The 18926-nt window shown below is 43.4% G+C and overlaps 1 protein-coding gene across 7 annotated transcripts in view; it reads right to left on the reverse strand.

The window, feature by feature from the left end:
* oxr1a (oxidation resistance 1a) overlaps nucleotides 1-18926 on the reverse strand; it is a 168111-nt gene that overhangs the window by 98875 nt on the left and 50310 nt on the right. For 4 of the 7 annotated variants that reach the window (XM_077526097.1, XM_077526095.1, XM_077526093.1 and 1 more), the window contains exon 1: nucleotides 16601-16743. The exons of 1 other annotated variant lie outside the window; for it this stretch is intronic. In XM_077526097.1, coding sequence (XP_077382223.1) covers nucleotides 16601-16656 — 56 coding nt within the window. In that variant the 5' untranslated portion in view covers nucleotides 16657-16743. Of the gene's footprint in view, nucleotides 1-16600; nucleotides 16746-16823; nucleotides 16986-18926 lie in introns of those variants that run through there. 2 more of the 7 variants (XM_077526091.1, XM_077526096.1) reach the window with 2 other exon arrangements.

An 18926-nucleotide genomic window follows, 5' to 3' on the forward strand; every position in this document is an offset into this window, starting at 1 on the left:
AGAGGAAAAACTAAAGAGAGGAAGGAGGGAAGGATCGATAAGGCAGAGTGAGATCAATAGAAGCCAGTACATCCAATCCATCAAAGTGAAGTCCAGCACCAACAAGACCCCTCCTGCGTGGTTACAAAACCAGAGTCTTATGCCAACCCCAGAAACCTCATACTTCTAATAAATTAAGATCTCAAGTGACCAGAGGAAAAACTAAAGAGAGGAAGGAGGGAAGGATAGATAAAGCAAAGTGAGAACCACAGACACCAGCACCAACTGATTCAAGAGGCTGTGGGAGGGAGAGGGTACTTCTGTTGAGTTTCAGTAGATGCTGGTGCGACGGATCTGGCATGCATAAGGACCACCACCAAAGAAAGAAGCCGTCAACCGCGGTCCAGCAAAGCGAGCACCCCCCCCGCCCCCCCGGAATCCCCAGGCCGCGGCAGCACCAAGGCCACCCCCAAGCCACCCGAGCGGACACCGGTCGGCGAGCCGACCCAGACACCCGGAACACCCCCGCCCCAGCCCCGGCCCACACCCCCGAGCCCAAGGCCGCAGAACGAGGCCCAGCGGGCCCCCACCGCGCCCCACCGGTCCCCAGCCCCCATCCCCCCACGACCCCCCCGCACCCCACCCAAACCCGCCACCCACCACGACCCAGGCCCCACCACCCCCGACCCCCAAACCCCCGAACACACCCCGACCCCCAGCACCCAACCACCCACCCACCCATACCTCCACCCCCCCCAAACAAGCCGCCCCCCCCCGACGGCCGCCACCCCCCCCCCGCGAACCCGGCCCCCCGCGAGAACCCCCCCCCCCCCGGAAACCGGCACCGGGCAGCAGAGCAGAGAGGGAAGATGTGCCCACCCCACCTCCAGCCGCGCGAGATTTGCACAGCGGCGGGAGGGGGGAAGCAGAGGAAGAAGCACCAGGGGAGAAGGCGGAACACCAGAACACCGAGCCCGGTGGGGAGAGGCCCCGGTCGTCACGCCAGAGTACTAGTGACACCTAACCCTGTTACTGAGTCCGCCAGCTCGCCGACTGGCGAGCTCTACCCTTACACCGTGAATGTGGCCCCACCCAGTGTATATACAAGTGTGTGCGTGTGGTGCATTAAAATTGGGAGCAGGTGAGTCGGAGCAGAGGGAAAAAATTTCCCCTACTCCGACACACCCGTATCCCCCCCCAAAAAATGAATATGTATATGTGTGGTGCATTAAAAAAGGGAATGGAGGGACAAAGTGGTGGGGCAGGGACACAAATGGGGGGGACCACAGCGCTGCCAGGCACTGCAGTCCATCCCCTCTGATGGCTCCCCGCCCCAACTCACCCCTCCCCTTGGACGTGAGGTGCATTAAAATTGGAGGGGAGTTGAAGGGTGAAGACGGTGTTTCCACCCTTCCCCACCCCACCAAGAAATGTGTTGTGTGCCCTATGTGTATATTTACAAAGTGTATAGTGCAAGCTAGTGAAGTGAGTAAGAGGAGCGACCAGCGGGGCCTCACCCAACCCGGCGGGTGTAGGTGGCACGCCCGCCCCCCAGCACCCCCACCCCCACCCGCCCCCCACCTCATCCACCCGGCACCACAATGGGCGGACAGCCAGCGCAGCAGGGCTACCGGACAGCCCACCGGCCACCGGAGCCCGCCCGGGGCGCCAGGAGTTATACCGGAGTGGGGCAGGCCCCAAACTCTCGCCCGGCCCCCGGAGCCCGACGCCCGGGCCGGGGAGGGAGCCCCAGGCCCAGGGAGAGGGAGGGGGAGGGGCCGCAGGGCAGACAGGGAAGGGGGGGGGGGGGGGGGGGGGAAGCGGGGAGAAGACGACAAGAAGGCGAAAGGGCGGCTGCAGGGCAGGAGGCGGGGGGGGAGAGGAGGAGGGAGGGCGACAAGGGAAAAGGGACCGGGAGGCAGAGGAGGATGGGCGGGAGGAGGCGAGGAGGGAGAGGCGACGGGGGGGAGGAAGGGGGAGGGGAGAGGGAACCACGGGGAACACCGGAGGCCCACCCACCCCGAACCGCGCCGCCGGGCACGGAGCAGCGGACCGCGCCGGGACGGCACCGCCCCGGGCACCAGGGGAAGCACCCCAACACCGCACCCCACAGGGGGCCCAGGGAGCGGCCAAGACGCAACCGCCACCGAGCAGACAACGGGGGGGGGGGGGGGGGGGGGGGCAGAACCACCCCCGCCCGACCACAGGGGACGGCGTCAAGAAAATTGACTAATTAGCATGCAGTAACACCAAGTGTTGATGCTTAGTGCCCACTAGAAATAGATCTTAAGGAGTTATTGAGTATAGTGTCGTATAGTGTGGTATGCTCGAGCCCACTAGCAGCAACTAGGTTCCTGACTATATAAAAATAAAAACAATCAGATACAAAATACCAAATACAGGAGCAGCGAAAACAGAAATTGGAACGATGTGGTGGCTCTCGTTAACAGGCAGAATCTTGGCAGGATTAAGTTGCCAAATTGAGATTAAAATATTCTATGTACATAGACCATATTTGTTTAAATCTTGATACTTGATTTTTATTTAAGGCAGAGATTTTTTCCATTGAGATATAATTTATTAGTAAGTTTAACCAGTGGTCGATATTTAGAGATTGTTTATTTTTCCAATTGACAAGGATTATTTTTTTAGCAATAGTAAGGGCTATAAATATAGATTGAGATTGTTTACATGGTAGCTCAGTTATTGTTAAGTCACCTAGTAAACACAATCTTGGAGATAAAGGAAGCCTACAGTTTAATATATCAGCGAGCTTTTCCAAGATTTTAGTCCAGAAATGCAGCACTGGAGTACATGACCATAAAGCATGAAGATAAGTATCGGCAGTGTTTTGTGAGCACTGGAGACAAATGTCGGAGTCAGAGAGTCCCATTTTTTTCATCATATATTGTGTAATATATGTTCTATGAAGTATCTTATATTGGATAAGTTGCAAATTTGTCTGTTTGGTCATTTTAAATACATTTTCACAGATTTGCGTCCAAAAGTCTGGTTCCGGAACTATAGACAAGTCTTTTTCCCATTTTAAAGTTGGTAAATACGTTTTATTTGTGTATAAAAATAACTTATATATTTTTGATATTTTCTTTATTGTTGTTGGAGAAAGCTTTATAATATCTTTAGCTAAGACAGGCAGTTGGAGCGTATCCTGAAGTGTTGGGATTTGTTTCTTAACCATATTTTTAACTTGCAGATAATGTAAGAAATTTCCCTTTTTTATTTCATATTTCTGGACCAAGTTTGTATACGATATAAACTTATTATCTGAGAAAAGATGATGAAGGTGTGTAATTCCTTTCTGCTCCCATAGGCTTAAATGGAACGACTGATTATTAAGTTGAAAGTCGGGGTTATGCCAAATGGGAGAGAGCCCACAGGGCGCCAATTGGGAGTTTGTAATTTCTAATGCCTTCCACCAGGCAGTCAGGGTGGCGGCTATCATTGGGTTTTTAAAACAATTATGTCGTCTTATTGATTTTGTAATAAAGAGTAAATCTGACAGTCTAAGATTATTACAATCCTTCTGCTCCAATTCCAACCAACAGTTAGTATCTCTGTTGGGTTGTGTCCATAGCACAAGATATTGTAGTTGATTAGCTAAATAATAGTACATAAAGTTTGGTGCCTCTAAACCTCCTTTAGATTTACTTTCCTGAAGAGTAGATAGACTAATTTTGGCTTTTTTTTTATTCCAATAGAATTTTATGATAGCAGAGTCCAGCGATTGGAACCAGTTAGACGTAGGTTTAAATGGAATCATTGAAAATAAATAATTAATCTTTGGTAAAACTTTCATTTTTATAGTAGCTATCCGTCCTATTAAAGAGATCGGAAGATTATTCCAGCGCTCCAGGTCACTACGGATACTATCCAATAATGGTGAAAAATTTAAAGAAGTTAATTCAGTTAACTTAGGTGAAATTTTAACACCTAAGTATTTTAAATTACCTGTAGGAAAGGAGTAGTGTGGATCCTGACTTGTAGGATTCCATGAATTTTCTGTAATAGGTAATAATGTTGATTTTGTCCAGTTAATAGAGTAATCTGATAAGTGAGAGAATTTAGTTATTAATTTAAATGCTTCCCCTAGCGAGATAGCAGGTTCTTCTAAATAGAGTAATATATCATTGGCATATAGATTAATTTTATGTTCTATTGTCCCGGAGTGGATTCCTTGGATCCGTCTATCCTGACGTATAGCTAATGCAAGCGGCTCAATAAATATAGCAAATAATAAAGGAGAAATTGGGCACCCTTGTCTTGTTCCCCTTTGTAAAGTAAAACTCTGTGATGTAATCCCATTAGTAGTAACTGTAGCTTTAGGAGAATCATATAATATTGAGACCCATTGAATGAATGACTCCCCGAAGCCGAATTTATTTAAGACAGCAAAGAGGAAGGACCAGTTAACTTTATCGAATGCTTTTTCTGCATCCAGCGAAATAACAACTGCCTTTTTATCATACCGCTGTGACATACTAATCAAGTTAAAGAGTCTCCTAATATTATTAGTAGAATGACGACCTTTAATAAAACCTGTTTGATCACTATGAATAATTGTCGAGATTACCGTCTCTAATCGAGATGCCAAGGCCTTAGCGATAATTTTAATATCGGTATTAATTAGTGATATCGGTCGGTAACTTGACGGGAGGGTAGGGTCTTTTTCTGGCTTTAATAAAAGTTTAATTGCTGCTATATTCATATCTTGACGTATATCACCTTTACTTTTAATTTCAGTTACTACTCTTAGAAATAATGGAGCAAACATTAACCAGAAATGTTTAAAAAATATAGCCGGAAAGCCGTCTGGACCAGGTGCTCTGCCATTAGGCATACTGTCTAAAGCACGATACAACTCATCTATAGTAAGCGGGGTATCGAGAATATCTTTATGTTCAATAGATAACTGAGGTATATTTAAGCTGTTTAGGAATTCCTCAATATATTCAGGGTTAGGTCTATTAATTTCTGTGTATAGATTTCGATAATAGTTATAAAAAATATGGTTAATTTCTTCTGGTGATTGTGTGCATTCACCATTTATATCTTTAATAGCCGTTATAAGAGATTTTTCCCGATTCCGTTGAAGTTGATTTGCCAGGAATTTACCTGATTTATTATTATGTTCAAAATTATTATATCTCAACTGTTGTATTATAAACTCTGTCTTTTTAGATAACATGTTATCTAACTGTATTTTTATATTCTGTAGTTCTATCCATATTTGATTATTTGGGTTTAATACATATTCATCCGTTAGTTGTTTAATTTTATCTTCCAGGTATTTTTCTAATTTTTGATCCTGTTTCTTTTTATAAGTTGAATATGATATAATTTTCCCTCTAATTACCGCTTTCCCTGCTTCCCAGAGAAGAGATGGAGATATATTTGGAGAGTCATTTATTTCCAAAAAATCTGCCCACTCCCTTCTAATAATTTTATCAAACTCTACGTCTTTCAGTAATGAGATGTTAAAACGCCATATCGGGGGAGGTTTAAAGGTAGAGTCAATTTGTAGAGTGAGGGAGACTGGTGCATGATCACTTATAATTATAGAATGTATTTTTATAGCAGTTTTATCAACAATAGAATTATTTGTAAGGAAAAAATCAATTCTTGAGAATGATCGGTGCACAGCAGAGAAGAAAGTAAATTCCTTCTTAGTTGGGTTTTGAAGTCTCCAGCCATCGCTGAGGCCAAAATCCTCCATATATTCATCTATTACTTTAGCGGATCGTAATCGCCTTGTATATATCGTATTATTAGAACGATCTATTAACGGGTTCAAGACCGTGTTAAAATCACCTCCAATAATAATAGTAGAATTTGTTGCTAAATCGAGTAACCGAGAGAAAAATTCATGGAAAAAATCAGGGTCATCATTATTTGGGGCATATAAATTACCAATTGTATATACTTTATTAAATATAGTTACCTGGATAATAATATATCGGCCCTCTAAATCTGTTACTATATTATTTAGAGTAAAGAATAAATTCTTATGTATAAGTATAGAGACACCTCTTTGTCTACTATTATAGGAGGCAGAGTAAACTTGACTAAAATTTTTATCTATAAATAATTTTTCTTCTGATTTTTGTAAGTGGGTTTCTTGTAGGAGACAAATATCTGCCTTAAATTTTGAGAGATGGTCTAAAATTTTTATTCTTTTTGCCTGGGAGCGAGCGCCACACACATTCCAGGAGACCAGAACTAATTTCTGCATACAAGCAATATAGACTCAGTCTTATGTATACATCTATATAAGCTGCTTATTAATATTAACATATTGTAGGATAGCAAAAGAGTAATTAGGCAATTTATATAATTTATATAAAGAGAGAGATAGCAAGTAGATAAGTATAATAGTGAAGAAACGTGGGGGGAAGTGAGTGTGAAGGAAATCTGTGGGGGATTCAACATAATACACCAGTAAATGGTGACCTAAGCGAGATTATTATTATTATTATTAATTTTTTTTTTTTTAAGAATATATTTTTATATTATTATTATTATTATTATTATTATTACTATATAGCCTATGCATAATATAAATTCATATTCTATTTCGTAACCCATTATCCATACATATACATACATATACATATATACACATATACATACACATACATATACATATACATATACATACGTCAAATAATCACACAATGCTCGGCTCTACCAATTGTCAGAACAGCCAAGGGGTCGAGGTTGGGTTTCGGAATAGCTGGCCGTCGATATATAATTTATCAACGACCATCGAAGTCCGTTTACCCTCCTGTCTATTTTGTTTCATTATAGGAAACAGTACTTTTCGCCGCTCGTTTATCTCTCTTGGGAATTGATCATTCATCCCGAAAGATGTCCCTTTGAGCTCCCGTCCTTTACTTTTTACCAATTCTTTATGTTTAAAATGTTCGAACTTAGCAATAATAGGACGGGGCTTATTGCCCTTACGAGCTCCGAGCCGGTGTACACGGTGAAAAGAGATATTATTTACCGTCTCCTGTGGGATCTTTAGCGATGATGTCATGAATTTTTTTATCTCACCCTCTGGATTATCTGGAGAATTTTCGGATATACCTGAGAATATTAGATTTTCCCGCATACTACGGGATTGAACATCTAAGACCGTTTCCTTTAGCATTTTATTTTCCTTTTTAATCGTCTCCAACTCGGCTGTGACAGCGACGAGAGAGGAGCGTAGCTCGGAGTTATCGCATTGGAGATCGCTTACCTGTTGGCTAACGAATTCCAAACTTGCCTTTAATTCTTTGACGTCCTCGCGGATAAGACAGAGGACGTCAAGTTTTTTATTTATGGAATCCAGCATACTCACCGATACGTCGGCGGTTGCTAAATCGTCCGTGTCTGTTGACGAGTCATTTTTCCTTTTTTTTTTCGAAGGATTATCCCGACTAGCCGCCGGCTCATCCATCGCGCAGCTATAAAAATGATCGTCAATAAAACGTTCGAGGTCGTCCACACTGGATAATATTTCCGATCTTTCTTAGAAAAGAAAAAAATCGAATTTATCTAATCATTACATTCGGGTTTAATTAGAAATATAAAGCTAATTCTATTTTAGCAGCAGAGCGCCGCCATGTTAGATTTTCCCAGTCTCGCTACCGGTCACGCGATAGTCACAGCATCTCGCGATGGGAAATGTAGTTCCTCTTACCCTGAATAAGAACATCTTGATCTCCCTAGCGATTTTGCGCAAGCAGCTTGGATTCAACACATAAAATGGAGTTTTTGTGACACTGTGATAAAGCAATTCAGCACTGAGTCAGCTTGGCCTCATATGCAAATTAGCCGAGTCAACAATAAATCGACAATAATAGTACAAGACAAGGAACTGGGGTACATGTGGAGTGACTTGCATTCTCCGTCTCCACATTTATCACGACATTTCTTGAAGGCCAAGTACAACTAAGGCTGTTTTATTACTTAAAAATCCATTCAATATATACATATGAAATCATGTGCTATTTAAAAAATTGAAACAAAAAAGAGAAAAGTAGGATTGGTTGATTTGATTTTCAATTTCAAATCACACTGATGTTTTGAAATGTGGTGCAGTCAGATGTTTATAAATGTGGACACAGCCAATAACAACAACATAAAAAGGTATTTGTCAATATCATATTGTGCCTCTTTGATATGCTTCCTCAGTACAAACGCATCGTCACCAACTATTATCGTACCTTACGGACAATGCAGCTGACAGCCGAGACCTTTAAGCTGTTTCCGTGTGCCACACAATACGATGGGGTCTTTATACCACAGAGGTGCTTCACTACAAACATTAAAGTAATATGTAATTAAAGCCCCAAATATAAAATCACCCATGTGTCTTGTATCATAAATAGGGTGGCTATTTCCATAAGGTAAAAAAAGAGGACATATTTTAAAAAATGAATAAGTGTTCCCTTCCTATAATGCGGTTCACTTTTTACGACCTCGCTGTTCCGCGGATTTTTTGTGTGCGCAAATTTGCATGCATTTTTTATTTTTATTTTTTACAGTAACATACCTATTTTATAACATTTATGACGGTTTGAACATTGAGAATGTTTAAATAAGAGAGGAATGTGAGAAAATGTAAATGCCTCGATGAGAAAAGTATAAACTGTGTAGTGAGGGGTTTTAGGAGCCTGAAAACATTTATAATAAATGTAAAAAACATAAAGCTAACTACTTTGCGGATTTGATTTATTGCGAGTATTTATTGGAACCTAACCCTAGCGGCAAACGAGGGAACACTGTATATGTTTTTGCTCTTTGCCTTCCACGGAAAACCTAAAGTGTTCCCAAATAAGCGAATTCGACTTGCCTTGCTTGTTTCCAAGTCATTCCTGTGGTGGGTCTTCCGTCATTTACAGGCCTGTTTGCAAAAAATTTAGTTTTTGTGTGCAGCTTGTGCAGTATGGCTTGCGAGGTGCAGCATGTGTGTGCGTGCATGTGTGCGCATGCCTCAAATTGCTTTGTTATGATTACGCCAATTTTGTAAATGTGGATTGTAATCAAAATCGTAATTTAATTTCAATTAATGGCAAAGCCATAGCATGTACAACTGATTATAGCTTTGACGAGCATGTGATTGCATTAACTCATTAAAACCCAAAGATGTATAAATACGTTTTTTAATAATTTGTCCTTCACTCCCAAAAACGTATTTATACTTTTTTTTTTTTTTTTATGGTAGACCATTCAGAAGGTTTTTATGCAGCTTCTGACCTGAAGAGGTCACTTAAAGCAATGATAGCAATCACAAAAATGGCCAGCAGGTGGTAGCAGAGTATAAGAGATCAGCCAGGGCCATGTTGCAACAAGCTCTTTTCCCCAGTGTTTTCAACAGGTTTGTGAATAATGATGAAACATATCTACATATTCTAATGCTAATTGCTGCAAAACAAAAACAGATACACATACACGTTTTTTTCCTGTTGAAAGAAGAGACTCTAATCGAATCTTTCTGTTGGGATGTTCCATGTTTTGTTTTGTTTTTAATAGCAATAGAACACAGTCTTCTGTGGGCCTTTCAAAATCAGTCAAAATCCAGTCAAACAGCTGAGCGCTAAGGAGGTGGCCTTGGTGAAAATGGCTGGGAGTGAATGAGTTAATTGGAATTTAGATTTAGATGCTCAGAAAACAAGCAAATAAAATAACATTTAGCCCGAGTTTTAACTATAAATATACCACCAACTTTGATCCCAAAACAGCTCAAATCATCTTACATTACTTTCCACAACAAATAGCTCACAGATTATTTGCTTTAGAAATAACAAAGCAAAAATCCTCTGTAAATTTCACGACCTAGGCAAAATTCAGCTTCCCCTCTGATATACAGAGCTTCATTCTTGTTCGAGATGAATTACTTCCATATACTTACTTGACAGCAATTACAGTACTATACTGCTTGCCCATTTTTTCCCTAGGCCTTTGTCAGCATGTGGCATTTTAGGGTGATTGAGAAAGAGCACAAAATAAAGGGAAAACATGAGATTTTCAGCGAATAGGTGGGAATCGGCTTTCAGAAAAAATGTGAATATAATAATTTGTCATTACATCATCATTATAACCAGCAAATGAGTTAAGAAAAAAAACAAAATATCGACCACTGGTTAAACTTACTAATAAATTATATCTCAATGGAAAAAATCTCTGCCTTAAATAAAAATCAAGTATCAAGATTTAAACAAATATGGTCTATGTACATAGAATATTTTAATCTCAATTTGGCAACTTAATCCTGCCAAGATTCTGCCTGTTAACGAGAGCCACCACATCGTTACAACTTCTGTTTTCGCTGCTCCTGTATTTGGTATTTTGTATCTGATTGTTTTTATTTTTATATAGTCAGGAACCTAGTTGCTGCTAGTGGGCTCGAGCATACCACACTATACGACACTATACTCAATAACTCCTTAAGATCTATTTCTAGTGGGCACTAAGCATCAACACTTGGTGTTACTGCATGCTAATTAGTCAATTTTCTTGATGCCGTCCCCTGTGGTCGGGCGGGGGTGGTTCTGCCCCCCCCCCCCCCGTTGTCTGCTCGGTGGCGGTTGCGTCTTGGCCGCTCCCTGGGCCCCCTGTGGGGTGCGGTGTTGGGGTGCTTCCCCTGGTGCCCGGGGCGGTGCCGTCCCGGCGCGGTCCGCTGCTCCGTGCCCGGCGGCGCGGTTCGGGGTGGGTGGGCCTCCGGTGTGCCCCGTGGTTCCCTCTCCCCTCCCCCTTCCTCCCCCCCGTCGCCTCTCCCTCCTCGCCTCCTCCCGCCCATCCTCCTCTGCCTCCCGGTCCCTTTTCCCTTGTCGCCCTCCCTCCTCCTCTCCCCCCCCGCCTCCTGCCCTGCAGCCGCCCTTTCGCCTTCTTGTCGTCTTCTCCCCGCTTCCCCCGCCCCCCCCCCCCCCCTTCCCTGTCTGCCCTGCGGCCCCTCCCCCTCCCTCTCCCTGGGCCTGGGGCTCCCTCCCCGGCCCGGGCGTCGGGCTCCGGGGGCCGGGCGAGGGTTTGGGGCCTGCCCCACTCCGGTATAACTCCTGGCGCCCCGGGCGGGCTCCGGTGGCCGGTGGGCTGTCCGGTAGCCCTGCTGCGCTGGCTGTCCGCCCATTGTGGTGCCGGGTGGATGAGGTGGGGGGCGGCAGGGGGTGGGGGTGCTGGGGGGCGGGCGTGCCACCTACACCCGCCGGGTTGGGTGAGGCCCCGCTGGTCGCTCCTCTTACTCACTTCACTAGCTTGCACTATACACTTTGTAAATATACACATAGGGCACACAACACATTTCTTGGTGGGGTGGGGAAGGGTGGAAACACCGTCTTCACCCTTCAACTCCCCTCCAATTTTAATGCACCTCACGTCCAAGGGGGGGGGTGAGTTGGGGCGGGGAGCCATCAGAGGGGATGGACTGCAGTGCCTGGCAGCGCTGTGGTCCCCCCCATTTGTGTCCCTGCCCCACCACTTTGTCCCTCCATTCCCTTTTTTAATGCACCACACATATACATATTCATTTTTTGGGGGGGGATACGGGTGTGTCGGAGTAGGGGAAATTTTTTCCCTCTGCTCCGACTCACCTGCTCCCAATTTTAATGCACCACACGCACACACTTGTATATACACTGGGTGGGGCCACATCCACGGTGTAAGGGTAGAGCTCGCCAGTCGGCGAGCTGGCGGACTCAGTAACAGGGTTAGGTGTCACTTGTACTCTGGCGTGACGACCGGGGCCTCTCCCCACCGGGCTCGGTGTTCTGGTGTCCCGCCTTCTCCCCTGGTGCTTCCTCCTCTGCTTCCCCCCTCCCGCCGCTGTGCAAATCTCGCGCGGCTGGAGGTGGGGTGGGCACATCTTCCCTCTCTGCGCTGCTGCCCGGTGCCGGTTTCCGGGGGGGGGTGGGGGGTTCTCGCGGGGGGCCGGGTTCGCGGGGGGGGGGGGGTGGCGGCCGTCGGGGGGGGGGCGGCTTGTTTGGGGGGGGGTGGAGGTATGGGTGGGTGGGGGGTTGGGTGCTGGGGGTCGGGGTGTGTTCGGGGGTTTGGGGGTCGGGGGTGGTGGGGCCTGGGTCGTGGTGGATGGCGGGTTTGGGTGGGGTGCGGGGGGGTCGTGGGGGGATGGGGGCTGGGGACCGGTGGGGCGCTGTGGGGGCCCGCTGGGCCTCGTTCTGCGGCCTTGGGCTCGGGGGTGTGGGCCGGGGCTGGGGCGGGGGTGTTCCGGGTGTCTGGGTCGGCTCGCCGACCGGTGTCCGCTCGGGTGGCTTGGGGGTGGCCTTGGTGCTGCCGCGGCCTGGGGATTCCGGGGGGGGGGGGGGGGTGCTCGCTTTGCTGGACCGCGGTTGACGGCTTCTTTCTTTGGTGGTGGTCCTTATGCATGCCAGATCCGTCGCACCAGCATCTACTGAAACTCAACAGAAGTACCCTCTCCCTCCCACAGCCCCTTGAATCAGTTGGTGCTGGTGTCTGTGGTTCTCACTTTGCTTTATCTATCCTTCCCTCCTTCCTCTCTTTAGTTTTTCCTCTGGTCACTTGAGATCTTAATTTATTAGAAGTATGAGGTTTCTGGGGTTGGCATAAGACTCCGGTTTTGTAACCACGCAGGAGGGGTCTTGTTGGTGCTGGACTTCACTTTGATGGATTGGATGTACTGGCTTCTATTGATCTCACTCTGCCTTATCGATCCTTCCCTCCTTCCTCTCTTTAGTTTTTCCTCTGGGCTCTTGAGATCTCGCTAAATTTGCTGGAATTTAGAGGCTTCCGGGGTTGGCGTAAGACTTTGATTTTGTAATCATGGGGAAGGCAGGAAGTGTTTGGTCGGTGCTGGATGTCACTTTGATTTACCTTTCTTTTCTCTTTATTTCTTTTTTTTTCTGACCTTTTCTCTGGTCTCCTGACCATTTAAATCTCACGACTCTGGCAAGATTCTGAAGTACCTGGTTAAGGCGAAGGGTAATGGGATATTTATAAGGTTTTAGGTGAATGAATGAGTATAAATTTATACGTATTTGCACGCACGCACACGCACGCACGCAAACGCACGCAAACGCACACACGCAAACGCACGCACGCACGCAAACGCACGCACGCAAACGCACGCACACATACACACACACAAAAAAAAAAAAAAAAAAAAAAAAAAAAAAAAAAAAAAAAAAGAGCAATGATGACAAGACGTTGAATCGGTAAGACTACCGAATGAACAATTCTGAGCTCTTCAAAAAAAAAAAAAAAAATAAAATAAATAAATAAATAATTTGTCATTAATAAAACAACAAATATGAGCGGGATTGCAAGAGAAAGTCTAATATTTTGGAAAATACGTACTGCCAAATACAGATGGTACCATGAGACGGTAAAAATGAGACAAAGTGGGCATCACTGACTGAGTTCTCCCAAACTTTCTTCAGCGCCGCTATACTTGATATTCCACATAGCGTTCAGTTCAATTGAGACATCTGTTGGTTCCTAGCAGCTCGGCCTCCATATAAACACACCTCACTCACAAAAGCGCGTCGTCAGAGGAATTTGGATGCCCAGCTGCTTTCAAGTTAATAAGCGACAATCATGAAGGAGCTTGGGTATAGATAATGTTTTGCTGAGTAAACTGTGATGAAGCACGCCGCGGATAAACTGAGTTATACAGCTGTCGTGTTCTAACTTTCTTTTGGATGCAGAGAATATTTATATGGACAACTACTGCATATGCATTCTTTTGTTGCCATCATCTCAACGACACTTCAATTAGGGTTAGTGGCTCTTCGTAAGATATTGACAATGCTGTTTCTGCTCTCAAATGAAAGACAACTTCCATATTTAATGACGAGAGGACATTAGCTGCCAGTCAATCGCAGGGTCTTGCTTTTTCTCCTTCACTGACCACTACTGATGGCCGTAGTGCTTACGTGGAAAGCTGCTGACATAAAACACATGACGTCAGCTTAACGACCTCACCCTCCAACACACACACACACACACACACACACACACACTGATAAAAAAAAAAAAAAAAAAAAAAAAAAAAAAAAAAAAAAACAAGCAGGCGAATGCTCCGTCTTTGCTTTGTCCTTGTCATGTTGACTCTTCCTCCCCTCTTTACCCAGCGACTTATCCTATCCAGTGAGCGCCAACCCCGGCTGCGTTTTTTTTTTTTTTTTTAGATGCATGGAGACGAACACAGCAGGATGAAGGAACAACTTCTCTTTATTCTGCCTCTCTCTCTGCCCCCAAGAGCATCTTCTGCACCACTGCTCTGCCACCACCAATTCATCAGCACAAACCTCCCGCAAACTTCCCAAACAAATGTTCTGACTTCTGCTCCAACACACACACACTTGTCAAACTTGATAAATAAATCTTCAGAGTTTTTGTTTACTGTGTAAATTTACAGGGGCTAATAGCGATTATGGGAGTCTTAGTGTTGCTCAGTGTTATATAAAAACATGCAAACTGTAATCCGTCGCTATTTGGGGACATGGTTCGTGACTACCATGGCGGGTGCAAAACCACGTCACTGACACCAACCTAAAAAAACTTTAAAAATGCCTTTATTCATAATAAAGACTGTAAATATCACAAAAGCAATTTTGCATGGAAAACAGCAAAGAAACGCTACTGTTTATCAACAGTTACAAAGCCAAATGATGGCGAAAGGTTTTGACAAGCCGTGGACAAACTCAGAAGAAAGTGGACAAGTCTCAAACAGAGGGACATAGCTGAGAAGCATCGGTATATATGTATGATATATTATATGACTCTTATATGACTAGGGATGACACGATAAGGGCAATATCATGTTATTGTGATATTAAAACTGTCACAATATCGTCGTCGTCATGTTCACAATATTTAAAAGGAACACGTGTTAAAAAAGTCAGGTTGATTTCCATTTGTGCAGTTCTAGCACCCTCTAGTGGCTAGTTTATTAGTGCAATTTAATTTTCATTAGGGATGTTTTGGTCTTCTATGTTTAAAATCTATGCTAATTGTCAGATGAAGGGGAACCTAATTTGCTTGTGAAGCGACCAATGTGTGCTTGCATTAGCAAGTCAGAGCCTCAATATTGTTATTAGAGATTGTAGGTGGTTTATATGCATTGCTGTTATATACAAAAGCACAATATTGTGGGGGTTTTTTTTTAGTATGAGCTCTCCTTTTTACAATATTGTGATCTTTTTTAAATATCACCAACACCCCCACAATATCGTAATAATTATCGTATCGTGACCGTGTCCGTTTTGCGCATTTTCACAAAATTCACTTAAAAATGTCAAAACATTTGTATGGAAACCTGACTACGATTTATGACCTCCCTTGTTGACTTAATGTAAGCAGCGGTTGGTCAAAACATGCATTGTTATCGATCTCCATCCAGCTACACGTTCCTGTAAATGTTAAACAGCACTGCTTCCAAATATAGCCACAACTCGAATAACATAAAGCGTATATTTTTAGCTGTTAGGTTAAAAAGGTCAAAAACCCTGCAAAGGTGCAACATCCTCCTCATTGCCTTCTTGCCTGTTACTACAGAGCATTTATCAGACTGTATGTGGTTCTTGGCTCTTACCAACATTTTTTTATCGGATCAAAGTGGATTAAAGGTACATTAGTTAAGATTAGAAGCTTGTCGCATGCTTTGCAAGTGTTGGTTTCATTGTCAAGGTAGAGAGAAGAAATGAAGCGCTTATACAAGACTTTGTAAATGATCATTTGAAATGTGTGATTTGTGAATTCAGTTAAATGAACACTCCCCTGCATGTGCATTTCAGTTAAGTTATGCGAAAGCAACCATGACAGCAAAGCATGTGTACATTCACACTTGTGCAACTGCTGAGTTTCAAGAATTGCAGAGACAGTCGCCTGGAGCAACTGAGCTGTTGCACAACACATTTGTCATTGTCAGGAGGGCAAAGAAGCCATCATAATGTGGCAACATATCACCAAAATGATTGCAGTTATTACTCTGTGTTCTATCACGTATTTATTTTTGTACCATTTTAATTAAATTAAAATTTTCTGGTGTCATCCTTGCTTGTCATGTAGTTGTTGAATTGGCATTCACAAGGTGCATGTGGAGACTGTATTTGACCAATTCTTCACAAAACATGCCTCAAGACAAAACCCTTTATGTGTGTACTGTGAATAAAAAAAAAATGTCATTGTTAAAACCACAGTTTAAGAGCGTTTTCACTTAACAATGTCCACAACTGCTGTCAATGCCGCAATGAGGTCCAAATTAGGCAAACCAAACAAGAGCAATGAGAGTCAAAAGGCTTGTTAATCAAGACGCTATATCCGCTGCTGAAGATTTACCTGGCCTTTGATGAATGTTTTCACAACGTACCTCTGACACATCTAATTGTTTCCTGCACAAGCCCAATAAACCTCTGCAATCTCTTCATTCTGTCCCCAAGGGAGGAAATGCTACAGTTTTCAACTACAGCATGCATTTTCATTTGGACATTACACCATCTACAATGAACTGACTGAAAATAGCTTCTACATGATAGATGATACATTTGGGGGGAATCAGGTATGGGCAACTGTACTGGAGGAGTTTGTTATTAAACTGTAAAAACAAACAACCCCCCCAAAAAAACCTGAAGCACTTACGTACAAGAAAAAGCACTGGCAGTGTTCCCTGTTGATTTTCCTGAGAGAGCACCAAGACATCCAAAAGGCTTTTCTAGTATTTTGCTATTAATAGTTCATATTTGCACTGCAAAATGCATTATGCTTGCAGATTTCGTCAAAGCAAATCTTCCAAATGCCACCAGCAAGAGAAGAGAAACTGCTTTGCGCGACAAGGGGGGGGACCAGTGAAAAGGCTTGGTACATACCGAGCAGCTTTCTGAGCAGGTTCCATTGAGTCTTGTGAAGAAAACAAAAAACTGTACAAACGATCACTCAAACTGCTGAACTAAACCGGTGGAAAAGGACTGTCATGTGACCATGTCCTCATTAGGAGAGTTAGGGCACTGTGCTAATTTATTTACCTAATATAACCCAGACAAGCAGAGAGGTGGCAGATGAGAGGAGGACTTGACCTGGCTAAGCCTATAACAGTGAGCCTGTTACTGATGCCTGAGCCAAGAACAAGGTGGAAGGGAGGACATGCGTATACGTGCATGAGAGTAGGTACACAAGAAGTAAGCAAAGAGGTCTTATAATTTGGAATGCACACCAAATTTTCAGGCACAATATACCTGAACCTGTCAATCATTGTGTGTGATGTCAGATAATATCATGAAACTCTATCTTAGGGAGGTGTCTAAAAGTAGCTCTGATGTTTCTGAGTACTGTGAGATAAGTTCAAAATGATGGAATAGGAAGTGTTAGTGGAAAAGGTAAACAATATATGAGTTACAGAAAATTACTTTGATTTGAACTCTCTCTTTCACGGTCTCTCCCTCTCTGAACAGTATTACTAAACTATTTTGGGAGAAGCCAACATCAATCCACAGTGCTGAAATGACCCAGATGTGCAAAAAGGCAGTGTTGGTGTCATAGGTAATATATGACATGACTCCTTCTTGTGATTGGCTCAAAGTTATCCCGAAGAAGGTCAAAAATTGCATTTTTGAATAAACGATGTGACAAAATTTTCGTTTCTAGCTTTTTAAAACTGTTTACACGAGTGAAAAATATCTGCTCTTGCTGTCGCCTCCCACTTGTACCTCCTCATCATGGTTAGCATAGTGGGTGGCCTTTGCACCTGCCTTTTAAGGCCGTATCCCACTGTTGGGGATGGAACGTCTGAAAAGGTAGCGAATGTTGATTTCCCATCAGGGTTTGTACAAGGTTGCAATGTTTGCCAAATGTTCTGCTGTTATTTTTATTTTTTGGTCACGACGATTTGTTTCGCGAGCATTTAGCGAACGTTGTAATCTTGAACGAATCAATATTCGTTACCTTTGCTAACACTCTTAAACGTTCGCTCCCTTAGTAGGATACAGGCTTTCGACTTTTTTACAGTGCTGATTGCTTTATATTATTAAAATTTTCTGTGATTAAATGCAAGTGGAACACGGGTCTACCTCTTGAAAAATACACAAACACACTCTGTTTTAAACAGTTGCAAGTTCTGGTTGGATGAAACTTCCACTGTGTGGAAAGTTTTTCTTTTTGCGGTAGATTTTAAATAGCTTGAACTAGAAATTTGCGTCACATTGTCAGGCGTAGAATCCTGATTGGTTATTGTGCGTCCTGCTGCTCTAAATAGTAAATCCTTGTAGCTACATGCTATCCGCTACTGCGAAGTTGCATCCATATGACTACAGACTTCTTACTTGTCTTGGATTTCTTCTTCTACTTCCTTTTGGTGCAGCTTCTGACCTGAATAGGTCGCTTAAAGCAATGTTAGTTAATATAAAAAATGGCCAGCAGAGTATAAGAGATCAGCCAGGGCCATGTTGCAACAAGCTCTTTTTGCCAGTGTTTTCAACAGATTTGTAAATAATGATGAAACTTAGCTAATATTCTAATGCTAATTGCTGCAAAACAGAAACATACAAATATACTTTTTTCCTGATGAATATGAGACTCTAATCTTTCTTTTGGTATGTTCCACGTTTTTATAGCAACAGAACACATTATTCTGTGGGTCTGACAAAATCAGTCAACAGTAGTAGTAACACAGCCGGGAGAGAAGGGGGTTGCTTCGGTGAAAATGGCTGGGAGTGAATGAGTTAAATGGAGTACATGCCAACGACAGACATTAAGAACAGAAATAAAAACATCTGACCATAAGTCACAGAAGCAGCTATGAAAAAAGTTAGACTTATAGCACAGAAAATATGGTAATCATCTAGGATAGTCAAGAAAGTTAATAACATAAACCATTTCTTGTACACTTGAACACTATGAGAGCAACAGTTTGACTCAGCAATCAAATATTTCAATTATTGACGGTTTTGAAATGAAACACTATGGAAGTTTGACCT

This window comes from Festucalex cinctus, chromosome 7 (genome assembly GCF_051991245.1).
Source record: "Festucalex cinctus isolate MCC-2025b chromosome 7, RoL_Fcin_1.0, whole genome shotgun sequence".
NCBI classification, from domain to species: Eukaryota; Metazoa; Chordata; class Actinopteri; order Syngnathiformes; family Syngnathidae; genus Festucalex; species Festucalex cinctus.